Source organism: Myotis lucifugus, unplaced genomic scaffold (assembly GCF_000147115.1).
Source record: "Myotis lucifugus unplaced genomic scaffold, Myoluc2.0 scaffold_168, whole genome shotgun sequence".
Classification (NCBI taxonomy): Eukaryota; Metazoa; Chordata; class Mammalia; order Chiroptera; family Vespertilionidae; genus Myotis; species Myotis lucifugus.
The window spans coordinates 2,375,709-2,390,623 of NW_005871216.1; the positions used below are offsets into that span (position 1 = coordinate 2,375,709).

General features: G+C 39.1%; 1 protein-coding gene across 10 annotated transcripts in view; it reads left to right on the top strand.

Annotated features, from left to right (window-relative positions):
• Nucleotides 1-14,915, top strand: part of FGGY (FGGY carbohydrate kinase domain containing) — a 402,394-nt gene that overhangs the window by 152,068 nt on the left and 235,411 nt on the right. For all 10 annotated transcript variants that reach the window (XR_002831041.1, XR_002831042.1, XM_023759980.1 and 7 more), the window contains one exon: nt 7,326-7,441. Coding sequence is in view for 8 of the 10 variants with exons in the window: in XM_023759980.1 (XP_023615748.1) it covers nt 7,326-7,441 (116 nt within the window). In the remaining 2 variants the exon portion in view is untranslated. The remainder of the gene's footprint in view (nt 1-7,325; nt 7,442-14,915) is intronic.

A 14,915-nucleotide genomic window follows, 5' to 3' on the forward strand; every position in this document is an offset into this window, starting at 1 on the left:
ATTTAGCTTTATCAGATACTTTTTATTCTTCAATATAAATGGATCATTTTTCTCTCCTTTCATAAAATATTGTGGTGAAATGCACTCATAGATCTTCTATTATTAAAACATTCTTGAATGTAGTTCATGATGTACTTTTTCCACATTTTTATATTAAGTTTGGTCATACCTTGTTTAGAATTTTTGCTGCCCACATTCATAATGTGAGAGTAGCCCTCTGATGTTTGTTTCTCATACTGTCTGATTGATTTTGTAACATAGTTATGTTAGCTTTATAAATAACTTGAAAGCATCCCTTCTTCTTTAAGACTCTTGAAATACGTTGGAGTACTATGTTCCTTGAATATTTGTTAGAACTTTCTAGTATAATCATCTGGGCTTGAAGTTTTATTTGAGGGATGATTTTTACTACTGACTTAATTTTATTAATGATAATAAATCTATTAAGGTTTCCTCTGTTTTCTTGAATCAGTTTTGATAAGTTCTGTTTTTCTAGTTAATTTTTCATTTCATCTGAATTTTCAAATTCACGGACATAATGTTGTTTGTGTAATCTTTATTTCTTTTCTATTAATGTCTGCTTTATCTGTATCTGTATCCGCCGTTTTCATTCAAGATGTTTGGGTGGTTTTTGTTTTTTTTGCCTTCACTCCTTTTTTCCTCCCCTCAATTATGCCAGAAGTTTCTGTTTCATAGAACATGTTTTTATAGCCATGTTTGGCTCTGTTGATTTTCTAAATTTTATCTTGTTATTCTATGTCTTATCGGCTTTTATCTTTACTACTTCTTTTAGATCTCTTTCAGATTAATTTATTAATGCTTCTCATAATTTCCTAAGTTGGCTGCTTAGGGTATTCATTTTCAGACATTTTTCTGTTTCAATAAAAGCTTTCAAAACTAAATTTTTCTCTAAAATACCACTTTACCAATCTAAACTCTGCATGGATTGTAAAACATTCCCTTTCTCTCTCCACTTATATGAGTATATAGAATTGAGTTTGTTGACTGTACTTGAGTCACTTAATACCTTAGCAGTGATATTTCTTATTATCCTGTTGGTTTGCCTGTTAAAATTTTGAAAGTACAATAAAATCTTTAAATATGTATCTCCTTTTAAGTGCTATTTGTTTTGGAGCTCTTTTATATATTTGACACTATGTTGTTCCCTCCATAAAATTGAATGAATGGTGATATTCTTCTTGGAATTAAACATTTTATCATTATGGAATGTTCCTCTTTGTCAAGCTAATATTTTTTATTTTGTACTTTACTTTGTCTGATATTTATATTGTTATTTTAAAGAAATGTGTTTGTTATTTTCTTTTTCAATCTTTTTTAAAAAACACACACACAACTTTATCACATTTAAAAAATACCTGTATTGGAAACAAGCTGTACTTTAATTTTAACCTCAATGTAATTATTATTTTAACTAATTGTGGAATTCAGCTCATTCACACTTGTTATAATAACTGAAATAATTGGTTTTATTTCTTCTATCCTTTTTTAAATTTGTTTTTTATAGTACGTTACCCATTTTCCATTTCCTCTTTATTTTTGTTGCCTTAGTTTGGTTTCAATGATTTGTTAATTTTCTCTTTATTCCGTTTTTGTCCCTTGTTATTTTAAGAGTTCTATAAGCTTTTTGTTTTCATTACTGATTACTTTCTCTGTCCTTACAACCAACATTAAACTTACATTGAAATAGTTGCTCTGAATCAATTATATTTTGGTTATGTTCTTTTTTAAGTACTATCCTCAGAGAACATATATGGGAAGTTCACTTTTTCAATCCTTGCATGTTGAAAATGTTTTCTTTTTTCCTTGACAGCTGAATAATATTGTGTCTGGGTATAGGATTCTTGGATCATTTTTCTTAATAGTCTGTACATTGTTCCACTGTCTTCTACATTCCAGAGTTGTAGATGAGAATTCCTTAGCTAGTCTAAATCTCTTGCCTTTCTAAGTAACTTATTCTTTCTGTCTGGAAACTTGTATAATTTTCTGTTTATGCTTGAAATTCAAGTATTTCCTGGATTCACTTCCTGGATTTAATGAGCTTTTTAATCTACAGGCTTAAATCTTGCTTCAATTCAGTATTTTAAAAAAATTCTAGTAATGTATTTACTTAATTATAACAACTCCTTCATCTGTTTCTTTTTTCCTTTTTTTTTTGTAAATAAAAATCTCTTCTGGAATTCCTGTTATTCTCATGTTAGGCTGCTGGGACTGCTCTCCAAGCCTCTAATTTCTTCCCTCATTATCTCTCTCTTTGTGTCTTTGCTACGGGTAGTAACGTATGTCATTCCCTTGCTCTTCCAGATCATTAATTTGATTTTCAACAGTGCAAGTGGTTTTCTTAGTTTTTCTGCAGAAATTTAAAGTTTAACATTTAAAATCAGTGTTGTTAGTTCAGAAAAATCTTTCTTGCATTCTTCTTCTGATTTCTCATTGCTTTCATTATTGATGTTCTCTTTCAATTTTTTCATCACTTCTGCATCCATGAGACCTGCCTTATAGATGCTCTAATGATCTTCTCCAAGGTGAATTTATCCTCCTAAGTTAGGTATTGTTTTCACGTTGCCTACTCATTGATCTATGTTATTCTGATGCTCACCTACGTTGGTACAGTCTCTTTGACATTGATAAATCTGAAAGCAGTGCAAGGCACAGCAGTTGCTCCCGGGCATTCTAGATGGCAGTGAATCCACAGTGAGTGCCTTTCGCCCTGGTGGAAGCAGTACTCCTCCCAGCTCGGGGTGGGGGTTGGTGGGGTGGGGAAAACCCTTTGTTCTGCTACAGAGACCTTGGCTTTATTCGCTTACAGTGTAATGTCCTATACTTTCTCTCTCACAGAGATTTTTCTGGGGCACTTGTGGCCTCAGATGCACTCTCTAAATTTTCCTAATTCCGTTGCTTTTGCATATCCGTATTACCCAATAGTTGATTTCAAGAAACCCCAATGAAAAAGACTCTAATTAGTGTGCCATTAATCCTGATAGAAAATGGAGTTGCCAGAGGCATCTACAGCCGAAAAATTTCCTGCCTCCTGGGTTCAGTCATCTTCACTCCAGACATTCTCTGTCCACGTAATCTGACTTTCTGTGAGGACTGAGGCATCTTTCTCCTTGCCCTTATTGGGGGAAAAACCTACTTGGAAAAACCTACTTGGAATAACTTAATTATGCCTTAAAGTGTTGAGTTGTTTCACTATTGATCTGTTGCAAACCACAACCAATGCTCAGTGATTTAAGACAATAATCATGGGTAGCTCCTTTAGGCTGTGCTCTGCTGGGTGGTTCTTCTGCTCTAAGATGGACTTTCTAACTTCGGTTTTGGCTGCCTGGGTTTTCTGATCCAGGCTAGGCTTGGCAGTCATTGCTCTTCCCCACTGATATCCTTCTTCTGGGCCTAATGGGCCATCCCAAGCAGTATCTTCTCATGCGGATGCCAGAAGTGCAAGAGAGTAAGCAGAAAAGACATCATGCCTCTTGAGGCCTAGACTCAAACCAGCATGGACAGAATACAAAGTCTAGAAGTAGGAAAGGAGATCCTGGCCACAGTGACAGATGAGAGGAGGAGAGGATACAGCACTACAAATTACATGGCAAAGGATGTGGATATGCAGAGACCCCTAGACTGGGAGCCAAAACCTCAACCTACCTCAGCTGATAAGAATGATAATGCAATATTTCCAAGTTCTAATACTACCTCAAAGGAGAGAGCTGTGAGTTTAGTTTGGAGGTAGCAAGGACATTTTGCAGAGGAGATCAGGCTGACGTTGGACTTGGATCATAAGAATGATTTGAAGTTTGCAAGTCGACAAGGATGAGTGCAAGGAGCAGTGATCAAGGAGCAGTCAAAGTAGAGGCACAGAAATCTGTACATGAATGGGGCATTTGGGGAAAGAAGAGTTGTCCTAGGTGGTTTGATCATTAAGAACAATCCTTCCACATCACCCTTTCCTCCATCCATTGCTCTTTCCAGTGAGCTGTCGGAGCTTCCAAGGAGCTGGGATTTCAGGCATTGGACCTAGAGGAGTTAGCCTGCTGTGTACTTTTCAGAACAAGCTACACAGGTGGCTGCCTTCTCTCTACCTCCAAAAAATTTATCTTGCTTAAATCAGGTGAAGGATTTAGCACATACCTATTACGTTTCTACTGGCACTGTCATGCCAATATATCCAGGCCATTTATCTTAGCTCATTGTGTTCTGCCATCTGAAAAAGTAAATTTATTAATAATAAATTTGTTGGCTTTCAAAATGTAGACCTCACAAAATGTCACCTCCTCTAGGGAGCCCTCCGTGAAACTTTTTCCCCTCCTCTTCCCACCAGTTCCTATCAGGTACTCCTGTTACAGGTTCTCATTTTTCTTTCCATTTCCTTCAGGACATTTTGGCTATTTGTTAGTATGTGATTTTAGGTATGATTGTTTGATCAATTTCTGTCTCCTTAATGAAACTGTCAGTTTACATGAGAGCAAAGGACCAGGTCTCTTGCATACCACTGGTTCCCCACGGTCCAGCACAGTGCCAGGGTCATAGTAACTGAAAACTAAATGTTTAGTGATGAATGAGTGAATCCATGTGAATGGCTGAATGAGATGCACCTAGCTGGGTGTATGAAATAGGTTTCTCTTTAAAATTACAGCAACCCTAGCCAGTTGTGCTTAATGGTTAGAGCATCAGCCCGTGGACTTAGGGTCCTGGGTTCGATTCCAGTCAAGGGCATGTATCTTGGTTGAAGGCTTGATCCCCAGGCCCTGGTTGGGGGGCTAATGCATGGGAGGCAACCAATCAATATGTCTCTTTCACATTGATGTTTCTGTCTCTCCCCCTCCCTTCTACTCTCTCTAAAAAAAGCAATGGAAAATATCCTTAGGTGAGGATTGACAACAACAACAACAACAACAGCAACAACAACAAACCAACACAAAAAACTACATGAGCAACCCAGGTTTACCATTTAGCTGTGACAAGGTGAACAAATCATTCTTTAGTGCTTCTGTTCAATCAGTATTCATCGTGGCTTGACATATGGCTGAATGTGGACTAGGTACTGATGACACAGAGATGATTAGGGCTGATTTTGCTCTGAAGGAGTTGCTGGTTTAGTGGGAGAGATGGAGAAGTGAGTGGGCAAAGGCAGTTACTATGATAGGTGTTAAGATGAGGATATGATAGGAACTTGGCGAAGAGGCTTTGGACTCAGCTTGCCTTCCACAGACGCCTTGGGAAAAGGGACAATGTGAGCTGAGTCATAGATTCTAAGTAGGAGTTAGATGCATAACAGGGAAGAAAACTGTGGGCAGAATGGAGCAAAGGACTCAGTGCACAGGGAAGTCAGAAATCAAGGCCCCCTCTGGGAAACTTTAAATAATTCAGTAGTGCAGAATGGAGCAAGCATGGGTAGGAATGGCAAGCGGAAACTAGAGGTCATCATGCTCATGCTACAAAGGGTCTTTTAAGCTCTGCAGAGGATTGGACTTTCTCCTAAAGGTAATAGAAATAATCAAAGGATTTCGATTAGGGTTGATAGCATCAGATTTTATTTTATGAAGTTTGAAAACATGTGGAAAACAGATTGGAAGTCAATAGGACTATAGGGAAGATAAATAAAGAAGTAGTTAATTACACAGCATGAGAAGGGCTGTGATAGAGGATCGTCACATGTTCTGGGCGTTCAGAGGAGATGTACCCACTCAGAACTGGGGACTCAGCCCAGATTCAAGGAAGTGTTTGTGTTATCAGGGTGAAGAAGCTGGGAAGAATTTTCCAATTAGTCATAGGGAAAAGGCACAGAAATATGCAAGAACATGATTTTTTTTTTAGAGAACTGTAAATGATATTTTATTGCTCGAGTATAGAATACTAAAGGTGAATGGATGAGAAATGAAGCTGGAGAGGAAAACACCTAGCATTCACATCTTCCTCCTATTAAATATTGCTTTATACTGGAGTGACTGTATATACACCAGGCATTTTTTCCCCTTTTTATTGGATGTATTGGGGTAACACTGGTTAACACAATTATATAAGTTTCAGGTACACACTTCTATAATACATCATCTGTACACTGTTCCAGGGACTAAATTTTATTATAGAGAATTTTGAACATGTACAAAACAGGGTAGTATAACACATACCACTTACCTGTTACTCACCCCCGCAACTACCAACTCATGACCAATTCTGCCCCATCCACAATGCCATTCACTTCCCCTTCTCTTATGATTTTGAAGCAAATTCCCAATAGTATATCATTTTATACATAAAGTAGAGGCCCAGTGCACGACATTCGTGCACAGGAGGGGGGGGGGTCCCTCATCCCAGCCTGCGCCCTCTCACAGTCCAGGACCCTGGCTTAGGCCTGCTCCCCATAATCCTTAGCGCTGCTGCGGAGGCAGGAGTGGCTCCTGCCACCACCGCTGTGCTGGTCAGCTAGAGCCTGGCCTCTGGCTGAGGGGCATTCCCCCTGTGGGAGCACACTGACCACCGGGGTCAGCTCCTGCATTGAGCGTCTGCCCCCTGGTGGTCAGTGCACATCATAGCAATGAGTCATTCCAACCTTTCAGTCAATTTGCATATTAGCCTTTTATTATATAGGACTAGAGGCCCAATGCATGAAATTCGTGCAAGGGTAGGCTTCCCTTCTCCTGGCTTCGCAGCCCCGGTCCCACCCACCTCCTGCACCCACCTTGGCCTGGCGCTGCCTGCATCTGCCGCCACACCCCCCCTGGTTCCCCGGTTCTGTGGAGGGTCCCCCCCCCCCATCGATCGACCAGTGGCCCTAGGCCTCCCTCTGCGGTGGGATCGTGGGGCGATGGCAGGCCTAGCGCCAGTGCGTGGTCGTCCGGAAGGTTGTTCAACCGTTCATTAGATTTGCATATTACGCTTTTATTATTATAGATAGGATAGTTCACTCTGTATCTCTATAAGAAGACTTTTTTGAAATGTAACCACAATTATGAATATCATACCTAAAATTTAATATAGTACTCAATATCATAAAATAGCTGTCAGCAGTGTAATTTCTAATTATCTCACAAATGTCATGTAAATATAAATACACATACAAATATTTATATACATTGTTTGATCAAGATCTAAAATAAAGGGCTGAGACTCTCATGAAAGTGAAAGCAGGTACTCAGTCATTAATGGGTGTCATTGGGGACTTTTGATCTAAACAGGCATATGTAATTACCTAGGTAGGTTTATTTCTACTTCTTTAACACTACTGCAGCTATCTGGGCAGCTAGTTGGAAAAACATAAAGGAAGCCTAGCTCATATTATTGTTTCTACCTCTCTCCCATTTTCTTAGGTCTCTCTGCTCCCTGGTGTGCAAGTGGACATACTCGGCAGAGAAAGGTTGGGATGACAGTTTCTGGAAGATGATTGGTCTGGAAGACTTTGTTTCCGATAATTACAGCAAAATAGGTAAAAAACAAAAAAAACAAAACAAACAAACAAAAAACCTGGAGAGTGATTCTGTCTATGTATACTAGTATATGAGGATATTGGTGGGGTTTTTTTTATGAATTAAAATGCAGGGACCTAGCCCTGTTTTAACAAGTTGAGATGAGTAAGTTAAGATGGTAGGCCCTTATGGTGGGGCTTACAGGAACTGAGTGGAGATACCAGCTATGAAACTGCACTGAAATATAAAATCTTAGACATTGGGCTAGACTGATGAAGATATTTGCACAGAGAAGCTAGGAATAGCATAATCAAAAAGGGGGGGGGGTACAGAGGGAGGCATATGCATCATTTCCAGTCATTACAAGTACAATGTTTTGTGAGTTAGGTTCAAGGTATCAAGCAAGGTCATGAACAGAAACAAATAATTGAAGAGATGAAAATGAGAAGAATCAGGAACAAAACAGAAACTGGAACATGAGCCAGCGGTTTTTGACTAAGGCTATAGGGTTTCAGACTTCCAGTTTTTTGTGGCACTGACTGGATCATAAAGGTGACTAGTCAGGGTTAACCTGGTGAAAAGAATTCAGATACTATGTTTATATAACAATAGCTGACATTTTCAAGTTTAAGGTTTGCATGTTCATTTCACAGAAAGTTTATTTCCTGTAGTTACCACTTAGAATTCCAGTAAGCTGTTATCAGGTAAACAATTACGCCTGATTAAATGGAATTACATCTGTAATGTTTAGTGTTTTGGCTAGGATGTAAAAATAAAATTTTAAAGTAGAGTGGCTAGGATGTTGTAAAAATAAAATTTTAAAGTACAATGGCTAAAACAAGATAGAAGGTTATTTTCGTTTCATGTGATAGAATAGAGATAAGTGACTATCAGAGCAGCTCTGCTGTTCTCACAATGCAGCCTCCACCTTGGGGTCCAGGATGGCTGATCCAGTTCTCATCAATTCCCAGCCTGTGAGGGGATGAGCTTTTGGGGGTGCATAACATGAAAATAGGCCATGCCGCTTCTGATCACATCCCATTGATTGGCACTTGTTCTTAAGGCCCCACTGGGCTTCAAGGGTGGCTGGGAAATGTAGTTATTGGCTGGGCAACCATGGGTCCGTTCATGTGACCAGCTAAATGTTGAGCCACCCTTGATAACTAAATCACATAGCAGGCTATTTTAGTTCAGCCTTTCTGTGGTGGATTCCTCATGCCAGCGCTGTTAAAGTTCAGGAATATGATAGAGATATGAAAGATCCTAGTAGCATCAGTATTGCTGTGTTTGAGAGAATATAGCTTTGTTTCTGTGGTCTGTTCAACTACCAATAAGTAAGTCCAGGGGAAAGAACAAAACCATGTAATGTGCAGAAAGAGCCCTTTCTGAAATTCTGGGGCTCAGTTGAAACCATCTCAGGATCTGAGCTGGTAGAGAAGCGAGAGGAGCTCGGGACCAGGGGAAGCGAGGAAGAAGCAAAGCCACCGTCATTCGTCATCACCTACTATCCACGTCCTTTGACAGATGATTTATTTTTTATGTTGTCTTGTTTGCCCCTCACCAGCCTGTTTGGATAGCTATTCCTATTTTACAGATGGGAAAACTGAAATTCAGTTCCTTGTGCACTCGTAAGTTATAGACTCAGTTTTAGAACTGGGTCTCTAACTCTAGTTTTCTACTAAAGCAGACTGTTCCCCTTGGAATATATGAGGCTGAGGGAACTCATGCAGCTATATGGTTGGCCTCCAGTGGGGTTAGGCAGCAGTTCAACATTTAGCACCCAAAGCCAACCTGAGCTAGATTGGAACAAGTGCAAATACAGTCACATTGCGTACGAGGCCATGAGCATAAGGATTTGGGGGAACACAGTTCAGCCCAGGGTCACAATGCACTGGTCATTTGAGCTAAGGCATGGCCACCAAGTTCTCAGTCCCCAGTCTGGTGTTTTGGAGGCGGCTCCCCCATGAGCTTCCTACTTTGATGAAGAACCATCAGGATTATGTGTCAGGGGAGAAGCTCTTGTGCTGTAACAAGGGGTGCAAGTGGGCCTGGAACACTGAACTGGAGCTGAGGTAGTTGTAGTTTTGGCACTGTGTGAACTTTGAGAAGCTTCATATTGTTTCTGTATCTTATCTCTATAGTCATGCCTAGGAAAGACATAACTAACGGTAGTTATCACTTCTCAGACATGGTACTATTGAATTACAGCCATTACGTTTTTAAATTTTCAAAACTGTGATGGAGTTATTTTTACTTACCCTGTCCAACAGCTGAAAACTAAGTTTTAGAAAGTGGAAATGTGCCTAATGAATGGTCACACAGTTTGCAAGTGGTAGGCACAGAATTCAAACCTATGTTTGGGTGATACCAAATCCTGCTCTAACCATTTTGCATGCTGACTTCCAAATAATGTTATGTGCCTATAGCAGGTAGCAAATAAATAGTACTCTTCCTTCTCCTTCTATATTTCGAGCACATTTCTGTGTGCTTTTGCATACCTTGTTGCAGGTAATTCTCATAACCAGTGACAAAAATACATATCGTTACCTTGTTCACAGGTAACGATGAGAATCAGAGAGATAATCTAGTAATTTCCTCTAACCACATGCAGAGCTAATAAGTGATGTTAGGATTGAAAACTTCTCAGTGTGAGGGCCTAAGAGGAGCTAATATTTTATTGGAATACAAATGTCAATGTCAATGACTTAATTGTTCAAATGATTTTTAAAATTTATATTGCCCCCCCCCAAATTTAGTTGCTCTTCCCTGAGTATTCCCATGCTATGCTGAACCTAGCTTTTTACAGTACACGTTGATGAATACTTTACATGTCTCAATTCCACACTAGACTGTGAGCTTCTTGATATCTGGATTTTCATGTATTTGCCTTTGTATTCCCGGTCCTGGCATAAGGCATGACGCATTTTAGTAATTAAACTACTGTTTGATTAGTAAGTGGATAAATTAATAACTGGGATGGCTGGTACTGGGATATTGGTGCCTTTTGCTATTAAAGCTGAAATGATGTTTACTGTTTTTAGCAGTATCTTGGGTGACTTGGACCCAACTTCAACTCTGATTTTCTGATTAATAGTAGGTCCTCGAATAATGTCATTTAGTTATAATTTTGATTAGAAAAAAAATCAGTTCCCACTGGGGCACTGACTGTATGGAGTTTGCACGTTTCCCCACATGTACAGGAACTCTGGTTTCCTCCCACCTCTTAAAGGTGTGCACATTGGGGTATCTGATGGTCCCAGTCTGAGTGAGTGAGGGGCACTGTGAGGGGCTCTGTGATGGAACAGCGTCCTGTTCAGCACTGGCTCCTGCCTTGGGCCCTGAGCTGCCTGGAGAGGCTCTGACCAACTGTGACCCTGAACTGGAATAATCGGGTTTGAAATAATCATACATAATCATCTTATTTGTTTTTATTAACCTTTCTTAAATGTATATATATACCCACATTTATTTTGGTGTTTAATATTAGAATTATACAAGAGGCCCAGTGCACAAATTTGTGCACCAGTGGGGTCTGTTGGCCTGGCCTGCAAGATCGGGCCAAAACCCACTCTTCGACATCCCCTGAGGGGTCCCGGATTGCTAGAGGGCGCAAGCCAGGCCAAGGGATCCCACCGGTGCATGATCAGGGCTGGGGAGGGACGCAGAAATTTGGCCAGCCAGGGAGGGACTGTGGGAGGGATCCAGGGTATGTCCGGCCCGTCTCGCTCAGTCCCAATTGGCCAGACACCAGCAAGCTAACCTACCAGTTGACGTCAAACAACTGGTCAACCGGTCGACTGTCTGCCCCCTGGTGGTCAGTACATGTCATAGAGAGCAGTTGAGCAGCCTTAGCATATCATTAGCATATTGATTGGTTGAACAGATGATCGGACACTTAGCATATTAGACTTTTATTATATAGGATTAGATCTTTATTTAGAAGTTTGGTGATATTTATGTGATAGAATATGCCAGAGGAACTTAACTCTTGTTTATGTTAATTAACATAGGGTAAAATTAGTTTTGTTATACATCGTTTTGCTTAAAGTCATATTTTCCAAGACCCTGTCAAAAACATAAGAACTTAACTATACTTTAACTTTTTGATGCTTTTCCTCCTCTTCCACGAGATTCATGTTTATTTTAATTCTTATATTATTAAATTTTTATTGAGGTATAATTGACATATAACATATTAGTTTGAGGTGTACAAAGTAATGTATACATTGCAAAATGATGGTTACTACAATAGGTCTAGTTACCATCAGTCACCATAAAAAGTTACAAATTAATCTTTTTCTTGTTGTGAGAATTTTAAATATTTACTATCCCAGCAACCTTCAAATATGCACTACAATGCCATTGATTATAGTCTACTATAGATATTGTACACAACATCTTCATGACCTATTCATCTATCCCTCCCTCCCCCACAGCTTTCTCCCATTTCGCCCTCCCCACTCCCCCTGACAACCACCACTCTGTTCTCAGTATCCATGAGTTTCTCTTTGGGTTGTTTTATTTTGTTTTGTATTTTAGATTCTTCTTATAAGTGAGCTCATATTGTATTTGTCTATCTCTGTGTGACTTAATTTCACTTAGCATAATACCCTCTGAGTTCATCTATGCTATTGCAAGATTTTATTCTTTTTAATGGTTGAGTAATATTTCATACTACGTCTACATTCATCCATTAATAGATACTTAAATTATTTCCATATCTTGGCTTTCCATAATAATAAAAGCATAATATGCTAATTAGACCAGACGTCCTTCCGGACAGCCTTCCGTATGAAGCTGGAGCTGTGAGGGAAGCCCGGGTCCCAGGTGCCTGCCAGTGGCTGGAGGGAAGCCCAGGTCCCAGGTGCCAGAGGGAAACCAGTCCAGCAGCCGGGGGAAGGAATACCTACTCTTGCATGAATTTCGTGCATCGGGCCTCTAGTTATAAATAATGCTGCAGTGAACATAGGGTTAAACATATTTTTGAATTAGTGTTTTAGTTTTCTTTGGATAAATACCCAGAAGTGGAATTGCTCAATCTTATGGTAGTTCTATTTTTAATTTTTGTGGAACATCCATACTGTTTTTCATAGTGGTTGTACCAATTTACTCTCCCACCAGTAGTGCACAAGGGTTCTCTTTTCTCCATATTCTTACCAACATTTGTCATATCTTGTTTTTTTTGATAATAGCTATCCTAACAGATATGAGATGATGTCTCATTGTGGTTTTAATTTGCATTTGCCTTATGATTAATGATGTTGAGCATCTTTTCATGTGCCTGTTAGCCATCTGTATGTTTTCTTTGGAAAAATGTCTATTCAGATCCTTTGTCTATTTTTAATCAGATTATTTTTAATTTTTGCTATTGAGTTGTGTGAGTTCTTTATATACTTTGAGTATTAACCCCTTATTGGATACATGCTATGCAAATATTTTCTTTTACCCATTGGTTGCCTTTTAATTTTGTTGATGGCTTCCTTTGCTCTGTAGAAGCTTTTTAGTTTGATTAGTATATTAACTCTGCTAATAGAGAAATACCTACAGGAAATATTCATTAAAAGTCCATAATGTTCATCTAGCAGAAAATTTCCAGAGTAACTTTATTAGATTTTGCCTGTTAAGTTAATGGATTTTTAATGGATGTCCTAAGAAGACATATCATTAACCAGAATATTGCCATCCATGAATTAAAACTTACCCATTCATCAAAATTAATTGTGATATTTCCTTTGATTTTCATTTCTGGTGACTTGAACTTGGAGTTTCAGTCTGAACCAAAAGTGGAAGATGCTGAGAAGGATGTTAACTCTAAGTTGCGACTTTCAGAAACTCCTTTGGAAGCTACCTGCAGACATTCTTTAGCAATTCTTGGAACTATGAAAAGTGAATCTCAGCAGCCTCCCTATGAAGTGTTAAACATTTCCAGTGGACTCATTGCCCGTCAAGATGTGGGCAATAGAGTGCAAAACCTTTTAGCAGATTTGAGCTGTGTGTCGTGGATTTGAGCATTAATACAATTACCATAATTCGCTCCATGTGGAGCTTTTAGCCAAGTCTTTACCAGCCTTCCTGGACTCGTGCAGTAAATAAATGCTTTCCCCGAAAACTGAACACCTCAGCAACTGATGGTCTTATGGAGGGATATTTTTGAAATAAATTATTTATGAACTGTAAGTTAAGGATCAAATGCAATATTTATATGGTGCATTTCAAGGACAGGGGAAGAACTTTTTCATTGTTTTAAGTAACTACATGCAAGTTTTCAAAGCTGAATGTTACTGCCTAATGCCTTCCTTCAGGGAGGTATTTGGATGGTGTGGTTTGGGAACATTATAAAAGTAAGGAGAAAACTTTTTTTTTTAGTCAAAATAATATAGTAGAATTTTTTTTTTACAATTGAAACTATTCAAATTGATTTAATGTTCAGAATTAATGAAGAAAACATAAACCCAGAGTTCTGTAGGGAATTATATATCCATAATCCAATAAAATGATCTGTGTCAATAAATGTTGACCTTCAATTCCATGTGGCTCATTCCCAGGTTACCTATCTAATCCTAAACATCTATCAAAAGCAAACAGGAAGGAAGTGATCAGCAGGGAGAGAGGACCCTTAGCCAGATAAGCAGTATCCCACCTGTTCTAATCGATTATCCAGGCTGGCTTCAGCATGGCCCCGTTGCCTTCTTACTTCCTGGGAAAAGTGCTTCAGTGTTTTATTGGGGTAGGCAGGCCACTCTATGAACACTCGTGTGTATAACATGGCTGAATTATAGAGTGATTGTTTGCATTACAGGAAGAGCTTTGTTATAGAAAGGGGTGCAGTATGTTAGCTTATAGGTCATTCATTATTTGGGATCAGGGAAGCCAGGCAAAGAGGAACTGCACAGCCCAAGTAGAAGGAGTTAGGGACTGTTAAGTGAGAGGCAGAAATGAAGACAAAGAATATGTGAGGAAGACAGTTCCTTGAGGGGAGGGAGGCTGCAATTTTTCACAGGTTTTCTTTCCCTCTATGAGACTGTATAAGCATCAGACACTGTGGGCACAGTCATCTGGCACATAGTAGCTACTGATGAGACGATACTACTGGGTTACAGAAAGTGATTTAATCACGTAAACTCAGTGTTTGCAGTCTTCTTTTCAGTAACATATTTCAGTAACCTAACACATTTCGGACAGATCACGAGAATTCCCACTTCATATTACACAGTGTTCTACAAAGTATCATACTTTAAAAAGATATTAGCTTGTAAGAACATGTAATAAATAACTTCAAAATGCAATGGGTATTTAATTTTAAAGCGTGCCTTTAACATTTATGTAAAACGTTTGTTGTACTGGTTCAATAGAAACTTATCTGGCCACTGGGTAAAGCTAGCAATAAAACTACTGGTCCGCAATGTGTTAAGAAGGGGCTCCCTCAGAAGGTATCCTCCAACCTGAATGGTAGCTGCAGCAAGCCTCATTCCTATAGCAGACATGGAGACCTTG